This window comes from Gymnoscopelus microlampas (assembly GCF_963454915.1).
Source record: "Gymnoscopelus microlampas genome assembly, chromosome: 12".
Taxonomy (NCBI): Eukaryota; Metazoa; Chordata; class Actinopteri; order Myctophiformes; family Myctophidae; genus Gymnoscopelus; species Gymnoscopelus microlampas.
In genome coordinates, this window is record NC_139949.1 from 19,114,999 (window position 1) to 19,136,630 (window position 21,632).

General features: G+C 40.9%; 1 protein-coding gene across 1 annotated transcript in view; it reads left to right on the top strand.

Annotated features, from left to right (window-relative positions):
* Positions 1-21,632, top strand: part of gbe1a (glucan (1,4-alpha-), branching enzyme 1a) — a 158,866-nt gene that overhangs the window by 54,327 nt on the left and 82,907 nt on the right. Inside the window, exons 4-6 of the mRNA XM_084074745.1 lie at positions 4,513-4,638; positions 8,561-8,696; positions 16,060-16,150. Coding sequence (XP_083930871.1) covers positions 4,513-4,638; positions 8,561-8,696; positions 16,060-16,150 — 353 coding nt within the window. The remainder of the gene's footprint in view (positions 1-4,512; positions 4,639-8,560; positions 8,697-16,059; positions 16,151-21,632) is intronic.

A 21,632-nucleotide genomic window follows, 5' to 3' on the forward strand; every position in this document is an offset into this window, starting at 1 on the left:
ATATCTGAATACAGTCGATTCAAAACTGAGTTTTCAATCAGCATCCTTTTTTTTTTTACCATATATTGTCTTTGAAAAACTAAAAACTGCCTCAATCAAATTGTAAAGTGGTCACAATAGAAAATAACAACGAGCACTCTCAGTCTGTATATGGTGCAGTTTGCGGGTGTACGGCTCACAAAGATTAAAGTCCTTCTGGTACTTTTAATTCATATGCAGCACGGACAACAGCATACACGGACGCGTTTCGGCCTCAAGCCTTCCTCAGTGAGTATGATACACGCTGAGGAAGGCTTGACGCCGAAACGCGTCCGTGTATGCTGTTGCGTGCTGCATATGAATACACTTTTTTAAAGTGGGCCAGTAAGCTCATAGGCGAGTCACATCTTAGCCCATCTGAGTTGTATGTCCAGGACTCTTCTCTGCTACTGCATGAGGCAAACTGCTATTCTGCAGAATCGATCCAATCCTCATAGTGAATTTCACATTCTTCCCTGATCGATGGTTTAAAACACCAAGCTGTAAGACTGGAAGATTTAAAAAGTCCTTCATCCCTGCAGCTGTTTTACTACTTTATAAATAAACATAGCTGACAGCGATGTTTATCGTTTAGTAGATTCCCCTAGTGTCTATGCACTGTTATTCTACCTCATGTTTATTTATTGCCTCTATTTTGGGTTGCATTTTGTTTTTAAATTGCTGTGGTTTTAAGATGTTTTCAGTATTTGTTTTATGTTGTCATGTGTTGCATTGTATGTTTGAGGTACTTTTTTCTTGTGAACAAACAGTAACTGGCCAATAAACTGATTCTGAAATGTTGTGCCTTGATCGTGCTTTGAAGCAGCAACTTTGTGTCATAATTATTTGGAAATGTTCAAAATATGCGTTGTCCTTTTAAATATAATATTTAAAAGGATTTTATTGGTTATTTGAAGTATTAAACCCCTCTTCCTTGTTTTTAACCTGACTGCCAGACTGACTGAAGGCACAGGTTCTTAGTATTGATACAATCCTTCCGTCCGTCCGTCTGTCCGTCCAACCAACTCCTTCTCTAAATGATGGTCCAGTGTACAGTACCTTATGCTAAAGGAGATGCAGGCTCACTGAAGCATTATAGAGAATTCGACCTGCTCTTATCGTGTCTGCTGCTTAGATACAGAATAGTACTTACTTGGTCATTCAACTCAGGAACCTTCCTAAGCTAAATAGACAGTTTGAGCGCAGCCAGTGTGCTGAGAGACAGTGCTCTAGCAGTCACGCATGTGATTGTGAGGGTTAATCCCATAACCTGCAGTGATAAAATTCCAGTTAATTTACAGTATCTGCACCGATTGACAAGCCCAGGGATTCGATAGAGATCTCATCGTGTATTGCATACAGACAGGCAGCCTATACCATTCTGGTTTAGGATGTGGTGTCCAGCTGCACTAGTGATGCATGGATACCTCACAAGTGGATCTGGTCTTAATTGGCCATTCTTCTTAAACAGCTACTTAAATCCTCCCATTCAACCCAGTTTGCATTGATTCACCCACTGCAGTGTTGCAAAGTCAGTGGATTTGTTCTCATTTGAACTTGAGAGCTGGAACAGTACAGTAACAGTCAGTGCAGGAGTCTCCCTTTAAATGTTCGTCCTGCATGCATCCTGCATTACTACCGCTGACTAATGTTCCCTCAAATCTTTTCTCTGCGGTCTATGAGCAGACACTCACACTCCCTTGAGCATAACTTGAGCTGATGAACAGTATACTGGGTACCAGTGGTGTAAGGTAACTAAGTACATTTACTCAAGTACTGTACTTTTCAGTACTTTTACTTCTACTCCACTGCATCTCAGAGGCAAATATTATACTTTTACACCACTATAATTATTTGAAAACTTTAGTTACTAATTACTTTGTAGATTTTTATTATTATTACAAAAACATTACCCACTTAAGCCCTATATACTGCACATTTCGGCCATTTGAAAATAGCCGATCTACAAGCTCACAATGTGTTGCGATGCGATGCATTGTGAGCTTGTAGATCTGCTATTTTCAAAAGATTTGTATACATTTTATACATTTGAAAATGTGTGAAATGGGACATTCTGCATAATGAGTACCTTTACTTTTGGTACTTTAAGTATATTTTGATACCGATACTTTTGTACTTTTACTCAAGTACATTTTGAATTCCGGACTTTTACTTGTAACAGAGTATTTCCATATTGCAGTATTGATACTTTTACTTGAGTAACACAATGTGAGTACTTTTTCCACCACTGCTGGGTACACCTTACCACCACCTGTCCAACCCCTTACGTCATGACGCATAGATATATGACTTATACAACGAATCTAATGACAGAAGCAATTACAGTTAGATTACTTTTAATAGATAGTACCATATCTAAGTCAGTTACGATAACAGCACTTTAACTTCCAAGGGCTGTTAACTGAGCAAAATGTTAAGTTCTGCAAACATGCAGTAAGAATGTGTTGGTCTTATTGGTGTGCATGTATTCAGCAACTATTCATGACATGCACTGAAACTAAATTATATATAGAAATATGTGTAGGAGTGTTTGTATGTGTGTTTGACCCTCAAGGCTAACTGATCAAGTTGAATGGGTCGCCAATAATTTAAATTACATGTTCAACTGAAAAATAGGCTTCACAGTTACAAAATGATACCAAGTGCCATTTATCTAGCATAGTATTATGTTTGATTGTGGCCATGGTTCTGCACCTCATTCCTTATTACCTCCACTACAATGCCATTGATTATAGGCTTTTTACTGGCTGAAGGCTAATATCATTAATTAATCACATCCTGTAGGTAAACATATCAACAATCATGGCAACCCCTGGGGTGGGGAAATGAATGAGAGAGTTGAAGGTTTGTTGTTGTTGAGATTGATGATGGAATTACGTATGGGTGGCAGGCCTGATTGAAGGGTAGGGCTATAAAAAGGTTGACGGATTAAGCGCTGACCTTTGTGAATCTCGGTAAGTATGTGCGAGCCAGTCTTCACAGACCTTCATTGTGGAGGCGCTGGCTTTCCTAGATGCCCAGAAAGTCCTGGCAGAGAGCAGGATGACAGCGACATGTAGTTGTGACATTTCTGTTGGTGACATTCCTCACATTCAAGTCAACGCTTCATCGCTGCACTCGAGACGCTAGTGGCGTTGTCATTTACAAGTGTTTTTGCTAATTGTTGTGACCTACAGTTTTTGTTCCACCTTCTCTTTTGGGTTATTTTAAACTTTTGTTTTTCAATTGAGAATGTTCTTTTTCCTATTCGGCTTGCATTAGTCAAGTTTAGTTTAGTCCAGATATACACCAGTGCTGACTGCTCTCCCAGGCTTCAGAAAATCTCTTTGTCTGAGTTGTTCATGGTCATTTGTAATGTACACGATACACATACAGTATTGTGCATGCTAGAGCTTAAAATAGTTCAAATAGGAACTAATAGAACTAGAGAGTAAATGCAATTGCAATAAAAATATAAAGAATACAAATATTTTTTTATGAAATGTTTAACCAGCCCAATAAACAAACCTCACCAAGACAATGTTTCAAGCACAACAAAACGTCTGCCATTGCACATTGCCAGTACTATTACCAGTACTACTAGTGACAGGCCTTGTATTTTACATCAGAAAATCTGTGTAATATAATTAGTAGATTGTATATTCAGAAGATAATATGCAATGTATGAGGGTGCAAAGTGCATTCTATATATAGTATCCAATCATATCACGCTAAATGCTTACTGTACTGTATATCACTATGAATCACGTAAAGTTTTTGCTTTATTCTCTTAACCACTTAAACCCTCTAGACTTTAAACTGTAAACTGAACCTGAATTGGCTCTGCACTTTGACTGTTATTTTCTGTGCACACCAAATGTCTTCGCCAATACAGCAATGTTTGGCTAATGTTCCTCCCAGAATAGGGGTCAAGTGATTAAAGGAGACACACCATGAATTTCACTTTTTTTTTTTTTTTTTGTATTTTTTTGGCTCCCCAGTGTCTTTTGTACCCCAAAATGTTTGTTTTTTTAACATTCAGTCATTCACTCTCATTTCAGTGATTTTCAGAAAGTGCGTGTCTGAACAGGCCATCTCAGAATGGCAAGTTTGCTTACCTCACGAAACTTTCTGCCCATGTATTTTGACAGACAGAATTGCTCAGTACCGCAGTACAGCACCCCTCTGCCCAACAGGACGTTTTGGTATTGCAGCTGAAAGTGCTTTATAAGCCTGAGAGAATTGACTTGGGATGAGTATATCTGAGTGTTGATTTAGGCTCAAACCTTTTGAAAATGGTTTGAGGGACATACACCATATGATATTAAATATCAAATATTTTTTTTAAATTCATGGTGTGTCTCCTTTAAGACATTTCGGACCTTTCTTTAGATGAGCTGCCATTGTTCCTTCAGACGGATGTAAAGTTTTGGGCAGGCACTTTCTTTTGAATAAAGTTTGTCATTGACAATTCTTTTTTTCTCCTTCTCCCAGCTGGTGGTGGTGACATCAGAGGGGGAGGAGCTGTTCCGGATCTCCCCCTGGGCCAGATACGTCACCAAGAGGTTGGACTCAAGGACCTATGAGTGGGTACACTGGGACCCACCACGACCATTCCTGGTGTGTATTGTGTGTGTGTGTGTGTATTGTGTGTGTGTGTGTGTGTGTGTGTGTGTGTGTGTGTGTGTGTGTGTGTGTGTGTGTGTGTGTCTGTGTCTGTGTCTGTGTGTGTGTGTGTGTGTGTGTGTGTGTGTGTGAGAGTGTGAGTGTGTGTCTGCTTGTATTACTATATTTGTGAGGGCCAAATGTCCCCACAAATATAATACAATTTCCATAATAGATATTGACAGTTTTCCTGGGGGAAAAAAACATGTTATGGTTAAAAAGGATTCTGGGGAGATAGGCTTACAATTAGAAGTTTGGGATTAGGGTTAGAATCCGGCATTTAGAGGATAGATTTAGGGGTTAGGGTTGGAGGTAAACCTGATTTATACATGTGTGCCGATCTAGATTACGTTGTGATCTACAAGCTCACAACGTAACAGACCCCCAAGGGTCCATTTGGAACCCCCTCAAGGTACCCTGAGGGTCCCTTGACTCCCTCTGAATTAGTTTGAAACCCTATGTTATACTTCATTGTACAATGGTGTTACGCAAAAATAACAATGTGTTGCGTTGTGAGCTTGTGGATCTGCTATTTTTTTAAATGAATAATTTGAGTAAAATCAATAATTGTTGTATAATCAATTAAATTGATTAGTCCGAGTAGCTGTAGCTAGCACTCCTAGTATCTTTCTTCCTCTCTCTTTTTATAAGTGTGGGCACAGACGAACATGAATCACCTAATGAGATTAAACATTCTCTGACAGCTGTGAAAACACCCTGGCTTCTTGATGTATTTGTTTTTCCCCGCAAGGCATTATCTGATTGACATGGCTGAAATGAGAAATATAATTGATGATCGTATTGAAGATGATGAAGATGATGATGATAGTGAGGATGAGGATAAATATGAGGGTCAAGGTTCTTTATTGTCGCTTCCATAGTACACACTGAGCGTATGTGGCAAAATATTGGGTAACACTTTACTTAAAGATCTTCTATCATTCATTATAATGCACTTACGTACGCACTCTTTATAAATGTTTATAAATATGCATAACAACTTATAACAAGGTGTGTGTGTGTGTGTGTGTGTGTGTGTGTGTGTGTGTGTGTGTGGTGTGTCGTGTTCAAGGTGTAAAATGACACATACCCACTCACCTACACATAATCCCCCCCCACTGCTCGCAAAGTGCTTTTAGACATTGTGTGGCATTAAGGGAGAGTGTGTGTGTGTGTTTTTCCATCTAATGGATATAGTCTCATGTCTTTCCGATGGTGGTCATTTCTTACCAGGAACACCAAAGTGACAAAGTTTAATAAACCACTCAAAGTTAAATGAAAATGGCAATTGTATATCATGTCCATATGCCTAGTGTGGAGGAAATCATAAAGTCTTATTGCAATCAGAAGAAAAACACGACAATTATTATGATTCAAGAAACTTGAAATCGGTAAGATTTGACCTAATCTCTCAAGACAGATTCTGCTAACGGCAGTATCTGTAATATTGTTGTTAGTAAAAAATAAACACAGAAGCACCTGGGAGGAAGTTGACTAAGAAAGGGGAGGAGCCAAACCGAAGAAAAGTATTTTTTTTACTGAATGGGTTTGAGATTGGATTTCACCCAAACACTAGAGGAGGAATAATATTAACTATTCTATGCCATACTACTATACTATGCTATATTATTGCACTTTTCATATTATGCACTTTGTAGGCGGCATGAGAAAGTGGCTAGTGCAGTTCAGTATGTGCACAGTTCTTTGGCTTGAGAGAGAGACAGAGACAGAGAGAGACATGTGGGTAGAGAAGGAGAAAGACAAAAAGTGGGTTGCTGTGCAGTTCAGTCCAGTGGGTTCAGTTCAGATCGATCTGGGGGGAAGGGAGAGATGGAGGGATGATGTTTGTTCAAGGTCCTGATGGTTTTGGGGAACAAACTGTCATGCTGTCTGGAAGAGTAGCGATGTTCTTTTGGGCTGTTTCATGTTTCAAGTAATTCTTAGTTTTTATATCTAATTACCACATTTTTTTTCTCTATCCCAGTATAAGCAAATCCCTCGTTTCAAAACGACCTCGTATTGCATTGCCATTTCTCAAAGTTTTGCAGACTCGACATGATGCAATACTTGCAGAATCTTCTTGCAAACGATTTTTTTGTGTGTTCAGAAGGATATGCAAAAGATTCAAGATTCAATTATTTGTCATTCACCCATACAAGCATGAGCAGCAAACTGTTGGAGTGCCATGTTCTGCAAGGTCTGTGTGTGTGTGTGTGTGTGTGTGTGTGTGTGTGTGTGTGTGTGTGTGTGTGTGTGTGTGTGTGTGTGTGTGTGTGTGTGTGTGTGTGTGTGTGTGTGTGTGTGTGTGTGTGTGTGTGTGTGTGTGTGTGTGTGTGTGTGTGTGTGTGAGAGAGAGAGTCAGTGTGTGTGTCTCTTTGTCTGTCAATAATCAATCCCCCTCTCAAAACATCTGTGTCTGTCTGTCAATAATCAATCCCTCTCTCAGCTTTCCCTGTGGTGCACAGCTAGAAGCCTAGCAAAGACAACCACATTTTGTGACCCTGTTTACCTCGACTCCCTACTACTGTTTGCACCTCCATTCCTGCTTTTTCTGCACTTAATGTATTTTCTCTCTCACACACTATTGCTTCATTCTCCTGCAAAAAGTATTGTACGTCCCTATACCCTACATGCCCCCCCTCTCTCTCTCTCTCTCTCTCTCTCTCTCTCTCTCTCTCTCTCTCTCTCTCTCTCTCTCTCTCTCTCTCACTCTTTCTCTCCAAAAAAAAAAAAACTCCCGCCATACCGTCCTTCCCTCCTTAGTCCTTGTCTCCTCGAGCTATTTCATAACTTTAGCTTTTTCCCCTGCTCTTCCCTGGCTTGCCTCACGCTGCTGTTGATGATGTAAGATTCCTGGGGGTATATAGAACACAATGGCTTCATGCAGCAATGTTATCTTAAATTTCTATTATATTTTCACTTAACTGTCTGTTAAGAGAAAAAATAAGAAATGCCTACTCCAGATTTATCAACCTGTTCTTAACATCCAAATCTGTTTTTACTCAGGTGTCCTGAATGATGAATAATGCTTGATCCTAAATTAGGCAAGGCCCATATAGGTGTGTCCGGGTAGCTCAGTCAGTAGAGCCCTCGCCTTTGGACCACAAGGTTATTGGTCTGGTCCCGGGCACCGCCAACTCAGCGTATGAGTAGCATGGCTTGGATGTATCCTCCAGGGTTTATAGTATAGTATTTTTTAGCCCACAAATGTCATAATCCAGTCAAATTACTCATATACTGTATATCATTTACATTTTATTAAATTATATTCTCCAAGTTAAAACTTAAAACTATGACAAATAACTTGAAAATTGCTTGAGTCTGTGTTCCAACTTGTGATTTGGAACTATAATAAAATGTAATTTAATTGATTAAATATACAAATACCATACATTTATCAACATGGAAACGATTATGCAAAATAATTGCGATTATCTCATGGATGATTATATAATTTGAATAATTGCTCACATTATATTGTATTGGTGTGTCAATAGCAATACTTAGCTACGATATAAGCCCTTAATCCTTAAATCATACTAAAGCTGTCAAATAATTGTAGTGTAGATTATTATATTAGACTATTTGTACTAGTTGCCTTCAAGATAATGGAATAGAAGTATAATGTATCAAAAAATAGAAATAGTGATGTAAAATAAATGATAAAAATCAAACTTATACGCAAGTGATTTCACTGTGTATAAATCCAACTTATTTATCCTATCATTTTATTGTGGCTAACCTAGTCCATAACCTTGTCTTTCTCTTCATACTCTTGAGTCATGACTCCTGAATATTTGATTCGAAAAGTTTTTCTCTCCGTCTCCCAGAGAATCATGAAATCTCTCCCCTCTGCTCCTGCTTTCTCCTCCTTCAGCACCAGCACGCTCGCCCTAAGCGCCCTCGCTCACTGAGAATCTACGAGGCCCACGTTGGCATAGCCTCTCCCGAGGAGAAGATCGCCACCTACAACAACTTCACCATGAATGTTTTACCACGCATCAAGGACTTGGGTAAGCAATGGTGTAGGGTGTAGATTTTGGTTAAAAAATATATATTTATATTTATTTATGTTTTGCACTTAATTATAATATATAGATCACCTGGGAATTTGATAAATACCCCAGTGAATTTGCTTATCACGTACTGATCGTCTTATTTAGTCACAAAGACCGGGTAAAAAATAGCATTTGATCAACTTGATCTTTTGATCATCTAAGCAGCAAATATGACGGCCATGTCTGACAGACTGAGTTCAGTGGCACTATAGCATGTGCCCTAGGAATTACAATTACAAATAAGGCATTTAACAGACACTCTTATTCATAGAGATTTACAAGTATGAATCACATTAAGCAGAGTAAGCATGAATCTTAGTCAACAAACAACAAGGTAAAGAGTCACCAATGTTGTGCTTCAAAGAATGTAGAATACCAGGTAAATAATCAAGCCCAGCATCTGTCTGAACAATATGCTACTGTACTGTATACTAAACAACATTCTTAGCATTTGTGGTCAATAGGGGTGTGCCGATATATCGTCCCGCGATATATCGCGATACGTTTTCGCGACGATATGTATCGTTTTGGGGGGGAAAAATATCGTTTTTTTTTTTTTTTTTTTTTTTTTTTTTTTACCAATCAAAATAATCAGGCATGCAAACAGCCCCGAGGTGAAAAGGGTGACAACATGTTGTTTTTTTTCGGCTCAGGTGTCACACTATTGCCCTATTTGGATTCAAAACGTCTGAAAAGCTACAAGTTTGCATGTCTGAATAATGCAAAAACAGAATTATTTGTTTGCATTTCCTTTTTTTCTCCCCTATTTATTTTCATAATAAAAAAAGTGCGTATCGTATCGTATCGAAATCGTATCGAAGTTGTGAGCCAAATATCGTATCGTATCGTTTTGTGAAATTAGTGTATCGGCACACCCCTAGTGGTCAAGCATATCTAAATGACAGAAACTTTTAACCAACGTAGTATATCAGCATAGTATAACTAGAATCTATCTAAAAGCTGACAAGAAGGGATACAAGGAGAGATAAGAGGAGTCCTAGGGAGTGAGTAGGAGTCTGAAGAGGTGAGTTTTCAGACTACGATGGAAAACGGATGATGGGGTGATAACAGTTACCACCAGTCTCTATGTCCTTTTATCACACTCTCCTAGGGCAAATTCATGCTAGGTATGTTCAGAGGAGGGTATACTTACAAACCGGCTCACATAACAAAGTTGCTACATGAAGGCTGTGATGGTCGGGCTTGTGACAAGTTGCACGGTGAGAGACACCAACAATGGAATAGTCCATTATAGTCTGAACCCCTGGGCCGACTGGAACAGTCTGGGCTGGGAAAGTGCAGGGGAAACACAATCGCCTTCCTCAAAAAGTGATGCCAAAGTGCCATATGTGAGCAAAGCCTCAAACAGCTCCAGAGGAGCTGCTCAGGGGACAGTGCTAGAGCGCTGTGATTGTTTGAAGCAGGGTGTTGACCATCTGTACTCTGTCACACTTACGGAGAGCTTGACAAACAGAACATCCCGAGCATGGTACACATGGTATGCTCCACACAGTCCAGGTAGAGAGTTTGTGTGAAGGTTATATTATACATGGCCTGTTGGGAAAGAGAAGCAACTACTGTATTTATGTTGTTGCACCATCATTTAGCAACAATTAGTTATTCTAACTTTATTTTCTGATTATTTAGATCAAGCAAGAAACAATCAGTAGTGTGAATGGTGCGTGCAGCCACTGTATTGTCATAATGTGGCTTCAGAGAAATGTAAGGCTGTATTGCAAAGACCTAACATGGCAATTGATATGTTCTATTGCCTCTATATCCATGAGAGCCCGGCGCTTTCAATTTGAGAACTCATGGCTTTGTAAAATGAAGGCAGAAAGAAACAAGTGAATTACATTATTCCTCTGCGTGATTTTATTTGATCTGCTTTTTTTGCACAGGACACAAGTGCCTTATTGAAGCCATTAATAACATTAACTCGTTTAAATTGATTGTTGAACGTGTGAATGGCAGCCGCTATGGTCTGCTAACGATGGTCATGACGCCGTCCCAGTCAGAGCTCCACGGCACAAAGTCGTTGAGCCAAATGGCATTTTGGCCCGTTCTGACAAGGCGTATAACAAAGACATAGTGGTACTGGATTGTATACTTACATAATTGACAGTTTGATGGTATGAATCAGAAAGGATTGTTTTCATTATCGTTTTCTTTGTCCCAATGTTATTTCATCAGCGATTGTTTGAATCTCCAGTGTGAAACGGACAAAGATCATGTTATCCTCCATTCAATCTGGGAACCCATTGGCTAATCTATCGTAGGACAGTGGCCTATGCCTCGGAAACACATTGAGGTTATAGATGCTCATTTACAATTTACACTGTTTTCCTATTCCATAAGAAAACAAATAATCAAACAGACAAAAGGCAAGGTCTGGAGATAAAAAAATAATTAAAAATAATAAATACAGATCTATCTGGTTGGCTTTGTAGCTCCGTAGGCCGCAGCGATGACCCACGTGTCGTATAGGCACTTAAAAGTTCCCCCATGCAGGCTTTTAGTTTTGCCTGGGAGAATTTTAAAGTCGAGCGCCTGGGATCTGAACATCCAGGGATTTCTGAGAGCGCAAGCCAGCTGGGTTCCAAGGCGACAGCAAAGCATGGATGAGAAAATGACTTAAGTGTTGAGCACATAAGTCCAAGTCGGGTACCCTGGTGAGGTAGGGGGATAGCCGGGGGATACCCATTCAGAATCAGAATCAGTTTTATGTGCCATATCACAGGTTTACAGTTGTAAAGAAGTGAGTGGGGAAAACATGTGTTCCATGAGAAAAGAGAGGACAGAGGTAGAGTGAAAGCAAAGGGAAAGAGATAGAAACACATTAAATAAAATAATATTGATCGATTGATAGATTATTCAGAAGTGTGATAGATTATTCAGAAGTCTGCAGTTACTGTAGTTAGTTGGTTAGTTTCTGTCATTAACATGTTTTCTTTTCAATGATAGAAAGTATTTTTTCCAAAAGGTGTATCAATAAAAAAACAAGACATGACTCAGTCATGTATACGAGCATGCAGAACGGACGCTACGCAGCGCGTATGCAGAGGTGTAAAGTAACTAAATACATTTACTCAACTACTTTACTTAAATTTTGTCCTATATATTACTCTGTGTCACGGCGATTTGAACCGACGGCAGGCGTGTATAGTAGCCTCAGAGGCGAGCGGCATGTCTAGTACCATAGCTTGGGAGGACGACACCACGCGTTCAGAGTATGGGAGAGTATCCCCACTGGCTTAAAGACAGCCAATGATCGAAAACATGTCGAGAATACGTCGAGAAATGACTAGTGCTGAGTCTCTTTGTAGACCCGCATTGCATGCTGGTAAAAAAAGAAGAAACAATGAAGACTGTATAACATGGCCGTACATTGAGGAATTGTCTAATTGAGGATGTTTAGAGAGAACACAGCCAGATTGAGAGAATACAGTGTTGGATATTGACATTTCCCCCAACTATCATGATGTGACTTTGATGTCACGGCTTCAAAGGACTCTGGAGACATGGTAATCTATTTTGACATCTCCAGGTGTTTACAGTGTGGAGACAGACTCAGCCTACGTCAGGGGTAAATACATTTTGATTGCTGTGAGCAAGAACGGCGTGTGTGGGTTCAAAGAGATACTCTGGGGGGACAATGATGAGTAAGATGCAGTTTATGGTACATGATCAGAGCTGAGTTAACGATACACACAAAGAACTGTACCTGGCTTTCAAATTTTGTGTGTGTGTGTGTGTGTGTGTGTGTGTGTGTGTGTGTGTGTGTGTGTGTGTGTGTGTGTGTGTGTGTGTGTGTGTGTGTGTGTGTGTGTGTGTGTGTGTGTGTGTGTGTCAGACACTGGTAATTACCAGTTTTGGCCGTTTTTATGTCAAAGACTGAATAATATAAATCTCTCTGGACTTCGGAAACACAGCAATTAATCCTTATCACCGCAAATTAGACACATTTAAAATCCTTCTCTCTCTCTCTCTCGCTCGCTCGTTCGCTTTCTGTCTCTCTCTCTCTCTCTCGCTCTCTCTCGCTCTCTCTCTCTCTCTCTCTCTCGTCTCTCTCTCTCTCTTTCTCATACACGTCAGAGACACTTCACAGGAGTACTGTGTGTGAGAAGTTCCATGTGGAACAGTTTTAATTGAATGAAGATATGCAAGCTGTGCAACGCTTAGTTGTCCTACAACAAATCAGCAACAATGCACACGCATTTGAAGATGGAACATCAGAGAAAACAGCTGTTATAGCGTCAAGTCGCATAGCGTGCAGGTGAAACTAACTAAAGATAATCATAAATTACATTCATGTACGTGGAATGCACGGTCCCAACCCATACAACTTTACCACTTGAATCGAAAATCAAGTGGTAAGGAGACTGTACAAGATCTCCACAAAAGCTTTGGGAAAGTCAACTTTCGTATATAGTGATTTATTACTGGCCAGTTGAACCAATCAACATTACGAAGGATTATTCCAAAGTGCCTGTTTTTTTGAAGACCCTTTGATTTCTCGAGTGTTCTGTTAAACTGATGCAATAACAACAGTTACAGCATTATATTTGGGATTGAAAACGATTTGAACATGGAGTAAGTAATAGCAAATTGACCAGCTTCATCTTGAATAAGGGGATTCATTAGAATCGCAAATGTTGTGTCCGTGGCTGCATGTGTAATGATTTCCAACAAAATATTGTATACTAAGTTTATGCACGTGCTTGTCGCTCCTACAAAATAAATTGATGTGACCTTTATTTTTATCAGATGTCCGGTAAACTGTAATCATGGCAGACATTCTGACCGGCAGTTTAAAATCGTAGCGCGACCTCTGAATACAGTATAGGATAGGTACTGTGTACTGGACAGAGTGAACATATAACCCTACAGGATAAATAGGTTCCGACAATCATATATTATTGTCAGTATCTGCTTATCTAGAGGAAGAAAAATGGAGTCTGACAGACGGAAGACAAAAAGGCACAGTTAGATTACTTATTTTATTCAACAAAGTCAGCTCTGGTGAGATAAAAAACGTTACAGCAAGAGGGAGAGATTAGAGAAAAACAGAGAGGCAGACAAGAAAGCATGCTCGTGCACACACACACACACACGCGCGCGCACGCATCCACGCACGTGTTTTCAAACATGCTAACCACTGAACTCATTCACTGCCAGGCTTATTTCAAGCTTGTTGATCCCTGTGCCAGGATTAGGCACTCAATGAGTTAGCCCTATATACTTCTCATCCCATACATAGCAACGCAATGTGCTATTTTTAAACTTTTTAAAAAAAACTTGAAAAAGTATGTTTTGGACTATTTTTGACAATATATGTAATGACACAACAATGCAAGTTATGATTTTGTGCAACACAATTTTTGTTTTACATTTTGGACCACCTCCAAACAGTCACGGCCTCACCGCCCCCCCATCACACACCCCACACCCCACACCCCCCTTTCCGGTTGGGAAACAACACTGAATGACTTGTTTGTCATCAAGGTTCTAACATTTTAACTTTGTTTGTCCGTGTTTGCCAGTCAAGCCAATCTCTATTATACAGGCTCAATAGCAGAAGTGGAAACACGTATAACAGCTCAAAATCCTACGACTGACATCACATGAGGCTGACAAGTACATGATGCAACTGTAAGGTCAGACCTCACGGTGCTTTAAAGAAATAAGATAATGACTAAAAATAATGATGTGGGTGTCAAGGTGACGCAGGGCTAAAGGGACTAAGGTCAAGCCTCCGGCTTGGCCAGGTGCTCAGACAAACACAATTAGCTGTATTTGGGTAGCCGACAGAGGAGGCCGTTCTCTGTCACTGCACTAGCGACTCTTACAGGTTGGTCTGTTCAGCAGGGAGTGCATGGAACTGGGAGGGATAGCGTGTTCTTCTGCACACGTTATGCCCTCCCAATATTATTTCTATTGGAGGAGAAACGTGGTTATCTACAGTGCACCCTCCTCAAGACCAGCAAGTAGGAGTTGACATTAACCCATTAACTCACACTCACTGAGTCTGGCCAGTGCGATTTAAGAACTTTTTTTTTTCAAAGTAAAAAAAAAGTGCTTAGGAAGCGAGATACAGCCTTTTTCAGTTATAAGTCTTCAGATAATGATATCTTGTGTTCTGAACATTAAAAAAAAAAAAAAATCACGTCATTGGCACGTTGCGCCATTGCGGTAAAACATGTTAAACACGTCAATGGCACTCAATGAGTTAAGACCTGAGGATCCGATTCTACAAATGCTTTCTAAATCTAAAAAACAATGTTATTAATTATCAGTGGTTCTCAAACCTTTTCATGTCAAGGACCCCAAAATGATATGTATTTGGCCGTGGACCCCCATCTCAAAATATGTTGATTTGCACACATTTTCACAATGTTTCAAAAATAGCAGATCTACAAGCTCGTAGCGCGACACTCGGTGCCGCGCTACGAGCTTGTAGATCTGCTATTTTTTAATAGCCAAAGAGTAAAATAGTGCTTTTTAGCTCAAATCTAAGGACACAGATGCGTCCTACTGTAGGTCTTAAAGGGTTAACAGGGACTAGACAAGAGGTGGAATTGGTGCAATCGGGTGGAAAAAAATGTATCATGATGATAAAAAAATCTTAAAAAAGAATAACTTGTGTGTGTGTGTGTGTGTGCATTCGTGCGAGCGTGCTGTACTCTTTTCACTTGACATAAGTGACTTTTGAAAATCCGCTACTTGTCAAGTGATACTTGTCAAAGTGGCTGATTCTTGCATGAGAGATTCATGAACTGTCCTGAGAGATCCTCTCTCTCTCTCTTAGACACAGGCGCGCACGCGAGCGCATGCACATACACACACATGCGCGCGTGCACACTCGCACACACAATCTCCCAAGGCGAAGTGGTTTAAAAGGAGGTTAGAGTCTGAAGGTCCCTGTGGAGAATGGACCATCTCTCTCTCTCTCTCCATCTCCTCTCTCTCTCTTATCTCTTATTCTCTTTCTCCATCCCTTCCTCAGAGTGCTGGGGGGAAAAGACTTGACCCGCTGCAATCAGGGAAAAAAACATCACCTATACACTACACACTCTCACACAAGCGAACACATGCGCGCTTAGACACACACGCGCGCACGCAACCACACGCATGGATGAGCACAACTCACAAACACACATTCTCCATACGAGCATGCACACACACACACACACACACACACACACACACACACACACACACACACACACACACACACACACACACACACACACACACACACACACTTAAAGTGTAAAACTCATGTTTTTTGGGTGTTTCTTTTTTTTTTTTTGTCCAGGTTACAACTGTATCCAGCTAATGGCCATCATGGAACATGCCTACTATGCCAGTTTCGGTTACCAAGTCACCAGCTTCTTTGCTGCATCCAGGTAAAAGGGGAAGGGAGGGGGCTATGGGGGCTGTGGCCCCCTGGTGGTGGGAAGCAAAAAAAAACAACGTTTTTTTTTACATATATATTTTTTGAAAATAAAAAAATACATATAATTTGTAAAGTCTATACACACACATATATATTAAAACAATGATGTATTTAACTTTGGGGAATAAAATATTTGCTGAAAAAGGTGAAAAAAAGTGGAAAAAACGCGAATAAAATGTTTTAAAAAATCGCGCGCACGCTTCCGCGAAAGTCCAAGTAATGGACCTTGATATGAAAAAGGTTGAAGATGCCAGATGCACCGCGGTGGATTAGAACCGCGGTGGTATAGGCAGCCACTTTAGCACTGAGCCACCCAAGTGCCTACCTAGCCTGATTCATGCTTTGTGACGTGAGAATAGCAGACCTACAAGCTCACAACGTGGTTGCATCCGCGGCGCGTTGTGAGCTTGTAGTTCTGCTATTCTCGGCTGTTGACACGAAGACCTTTGACCTGAAGGTAGCAACTAGGCAGGCTCTTTTAGCTCAGTGGAGAGCCGGTTTCAAATCCGGCGTAAGAACAGGATGGTTACACTTCTATAAATCCATCATCCTGAGTTATTATGCGCTATTTTTTACAGCCCTAAAAAGAACATAGTAAGAACTTCTTGTGTCATTCTGACTTTAAAAAAAAACTGCATTTGTCTCAAACAGATAAGATTACTGTAATGGCCTTTTTTGCTGCCACTACAGTACTCACTGGGACGTGAAAAGCTGAACACATTACTCCTACTTATCACTTCATTGGCTCCCTATATAATACAGAATTGATATACAAATACAATGTATTATTTAAAAGGCTTTAAATGGTGTATCTGTTAAATATGTCATAATCGCAAGTTTCAGATCATCAGGGCTTAGATGTCCTTAAAAGGTGAAGCTACATTTAGTCCTACTCTCTGCAATAAACTTATACCGACGACTTGAGATCTGCTACAGCTGCCATATTTTAAAAGCAGGCTTAAGGCCGTCTTATTTTCCCAGGCTTTTGGTTAGTTAAGTGGGTGGCTGATAGCTGTAAATATATTTATTTTGTGCACAATTCTTTGTGTTCTAATCTGTAGCACATTGAGTTTACCTGATATGAAATGTGCTAAACAAGTCAAATTGACTTGACTTGACCTTGGTGAACCAGCCTTAATTATAGTCCTTTTGGTACAACAATAATTGTACCAGCTCTAATTGCCAATTACCACTGGGTCACTTGCTGTTATCTCTCTGTGTCTCCAGCCTCTATCCTCTTCTCCCAGCTGTTCTTTATTTTGTTCACTTTCCTGATGCTTTTTCTCCTTGGAGGTCTATTTAAAAGCCATATGCCGCTGCTTTGGTGGATGTGATAAGTAAATGGTTGTATTTTTCTTACTGTGTGTGTGTGTGTTGTCTGCCTTACACCCTGGCTGGTCTCAGAACCCATAGATATATACATGACCTTTCACACGATTTTGTTTCTGGTTTGACACAAATTTTGACCTGAAGGTTAAAACTCCATTTCTCCCCTGAGCAAGCAGGCAGGATCTATACATGATATAATATTGTTCCCGAACAAGTATGTGCATAATGTATCTATTTAATAACCTGCTTTCAAGCAGTCAATACAGCCTTAGTGTCGCTGTCCGTGGTGCTGTAATGCCTGTCAACTCACTGTCAGAAAGAATAGGCTCCTGGTTTGATTACAAATTGACTGTACGCACGCACGCACGCAAGCACGCACACACACACACACACACACACACACACACACACACACACACACTTCTCAAGCCCTATATACTTCGTATGGCAAATAGCTAAAACACCAGATCTACACTCTGTGATAATACATTGTGTGTGTGTGTGTGTGTGTGTGTGTGTGTGTGTGTGTGTGTGTGTGTGTGTGTGTGTGTGTGTGTGTGTGTGTGTGTGTGTGTGTGTGTGTGTGTGTGTGTGTGTGTGTGTGTGTGTGTGTGTGTAGTCTTTTCACCGTGTCACATTAATTGAAAGCAGAGGGTCAGTTGTGTAGCAGACAGTTAGGAAACAGTGGATGTCAGGGTGTAAGGAAAGAAGATAATGAGGGAGGAGACTACAGCATCACACGAGAATACGAGAATACAAAACCTCCTAAAGCAGTGATTCTCAAACTTTTTATGTATTTCACCTCAGACCCCGCATATGCCAGGGACCCCGATGTTGTTAGGTGTGCAGTTTGTGTACGACGCTATTACGTCATTTCGATGACGTCAATACTTGGAGGCCTGTCCGGAGCCATATTGAACTGCATATTTGGGCAAGACTGTGGGGAGTGTGGCTGTGTTTGTAGCAGTGTCAGCTGAACTGGGTAGTTCACTTTGATTGGTCTACTTTCTTTAGGGAACATATTATCTATCTATATATATATATACATTTCTAAACCCAAAACCCCCAAAAAAAACCTGCCACTGTGTGGGACTAAACACAAAAACAACATATCAATGTCACTAACAAGACACGCCACAACGTGCAGAATTACTACGCGCAGTCTGTAGGCCACTTCATACTGCTCAGCACACATCTGCCCCCTCGCAGCATAATTAATTGCGGCCAACACAAACTCACAACATTACAGTCGGCCATGTTGTTCCTTAGCGTCATCGCCGACCACCGCCCAACGAGACCCAAGTGAGGTCAGACAACACACTCCATATTTGGGCATAGCTCCATTGGGAACATCTCCTATTATGGCTTTATATAACCGCCCAACGAGACCCAAGTGAGGTCAGACAACACACTCCATATTTGGGCATAGCTCCATTGGGAACATCTCCTATTATGGCTTTATATATTATAGAGACCAACAAACACAAAGCACCGCGCAGCGGCTAGGGGGGAGGGGCGCGCAGCGCCCCGACCCTCTAGTATATATACAATTTGAATCCTGCGCCATGTCGGTTGTCAGTATGTTTGTCAGTATGTTGTATGTACGTTGCATCACTCCGAATATGGACACAACGCCAGTGTGACGTAATCTCACGACAGCATGACATCACGCATGACATCACATCCTACCTATAAATTCTAGGATGCCGTCAGATCGCACCAGTTCGACGGCTTCCATAGTGGGTTTTGGTCATTGGAGAGGTGATGCACGTCACCTCTTTCTGAAGTGGGTACTTTCAAAGCCTGCCGTGGATTTAGGAGAGCACAAAACTCTCTCTCACACTGTGAGGTGCCTGTAAGGTGGCACTGCAAAGTGAACGACGCGTCACGCGAACTTCTAGTTACATACAATCATATTTGGGCTGAATTTGGGGAGAACATACTACACAGACAAACACTGTTCTAGATGGCTGACCCCCTTCGGTGTGGCACCATAAAAACAGCCATGTTTTATGACAGTAAAAACAGCCAAACTGCTGTAATCAGGGAAAGTACTTCTTCATTCATTGAGAGCAGCCCCTCGGTACAGTATGTCTCCCTGAGAAGAGGGGAGGAGCAGAGGGCAGGGTGATGATAGGATGAACGGGGGAGAGGTGACGGGAAGGGAGGGAAGGGAAGAAGATGGAGAGAGGAGATAGGGGAAGGGGGGGGGAGGATCGTAGAGGACTGTAAAAAAAGCAGTGGAAGATTGCAAATCATATCATGCGATGGAGCCGGCGAGAGAGACGACGAGTAAATAGCTCTGTCTACGTTCATCTCGCTCCGCCTGTTTTTTTTTTCTGTTTTCAGGAATGTTCCGTGTCATCCGGCAGGGTGAGGAAAGGTTAAAAGGATCACTGGTTTTCATTGCTTCCTTCTCCTTTTCATTGCATAAGCCCCATTTATTATTACTCCAAGGGGCAATATAACAGGCAGTCATGATATGGCCTATAAACCTTGTATATACAGTGTCAAGGCAAGGTTGCGGTCTCGTCGGAAGTTTTTCTGCTTGGTTACATGATTTGCCTCCATGACCTCCACCCGTGCAGGCTTGTAAGGCACCATATAGCCTTGTACACGGTAAAACCTTCAGTGTTCATTTAACTCGGAGAGTGTACAGATGGAACCAAAATGGACCTGTGGTGTACGCTCTCCCTGAGTTACAAATGGATAAATGAGCACAGAGGATTTTACTGTGTAAGGCAACGGGCACACAGGCCATGTTTATCCAAGGCATACACAGGTTCTCTATTGACTCTGCCCCTGCTGCCCACAGCATGTTTTTCACTTCTTAAAGTGAGAATTAACCGTTGCAAAGGCTCAAGAATGTCTGCTCTCAGTAAAATGGAGCTGAGTCGACAGACAAGACGGATGGATCCATAAAATACCTTTGGCTATGACTTCTGTTTTGCTTAATCCATTTAGACCTGGAACTCATCTGTGTGTCATTTAAAAACATGTTTGGGCTATTCAAAAATAGCAGATCTACTTGTAGATCTGCCATTTTTTGAAAAATCGTGAAAATGTGTGCAAATCTTTGAATATATGTTTTTTAAAGCGAACATTTTTAACTCAAATCTTTGCTTCTGGGGGATTCTACAAATGTCTTCTAAATCCTAACAGTTAAAAAAAAAAAACGTATGTTGCTATAATATCAGTCGTTCTCAAACTTTGTTCAGGTCAAGGACCCCCAAAATGATGTATTTGGCCGCGGACCCCCCATCTCAAAATATGTTGTTCCAGGGACCCCCCCCCAGAAGCACAAATTTGTTTAAAACAAATATATACATTCAAAGATTTGCACACATTTTCACGATTCTTCAAAAATAGCAGATCTACAAGCTCATAGCGCGGCACTCGGTGCCGCGCTATGAGCTTGTAGATCTGCTATTTTTGAATAGCCCAAAGAAATCTTAAAATGACACACATATGCGTTACCGGTCTCAATGGGTTAAATTGTTCTGAATGTGTTCATCTGTGTTCTTATCTCTATTATTTAGCAGCCAAATGTGCGTCTGTAGAAACTCTGCTTATCTGAATCACCGGCGCGAGGCTGGCCCGCGAGGCTACCTCCTCGCAGACCGTATCGGCAGGAGTATTGTTTTATCTTCTTTCAGTGGATGAAATGCTCTGTTTTTACAGTCAGGCGGAACATAGGAAAGCTGAGAGCCGGAGACAGTTTAGCTGAGACAAAAAGGATTCAATAACCCATCAGCCGCAGTGTGGCTCGGGACACAAGTGTCTTTAACGACTGATGGGTACGGATGAAACGCTAGCCTAAAAACAAAGATACTTTATTTCAAATGTCTCAGAAATGTCTCATATTCCCTCCTGTGCTGTGGCGCAGTTTCGGAATTTCAATAATGTTTACATGACACGGACATGGATGTCTGGGTTAGGAGTTTTATATGTTTGTTTGCTTTCATGGCAGATCTCTCCTCTGGCCATGCAGGAAATGAGACCAACATACAGTAACTATTCCATCTCTCCTTATTGTTATTCGTAGACTCAAAGACTGTCAGCGCAGGGTCATGCACTGATGTAGTGTTCACTCAGAAGCACTG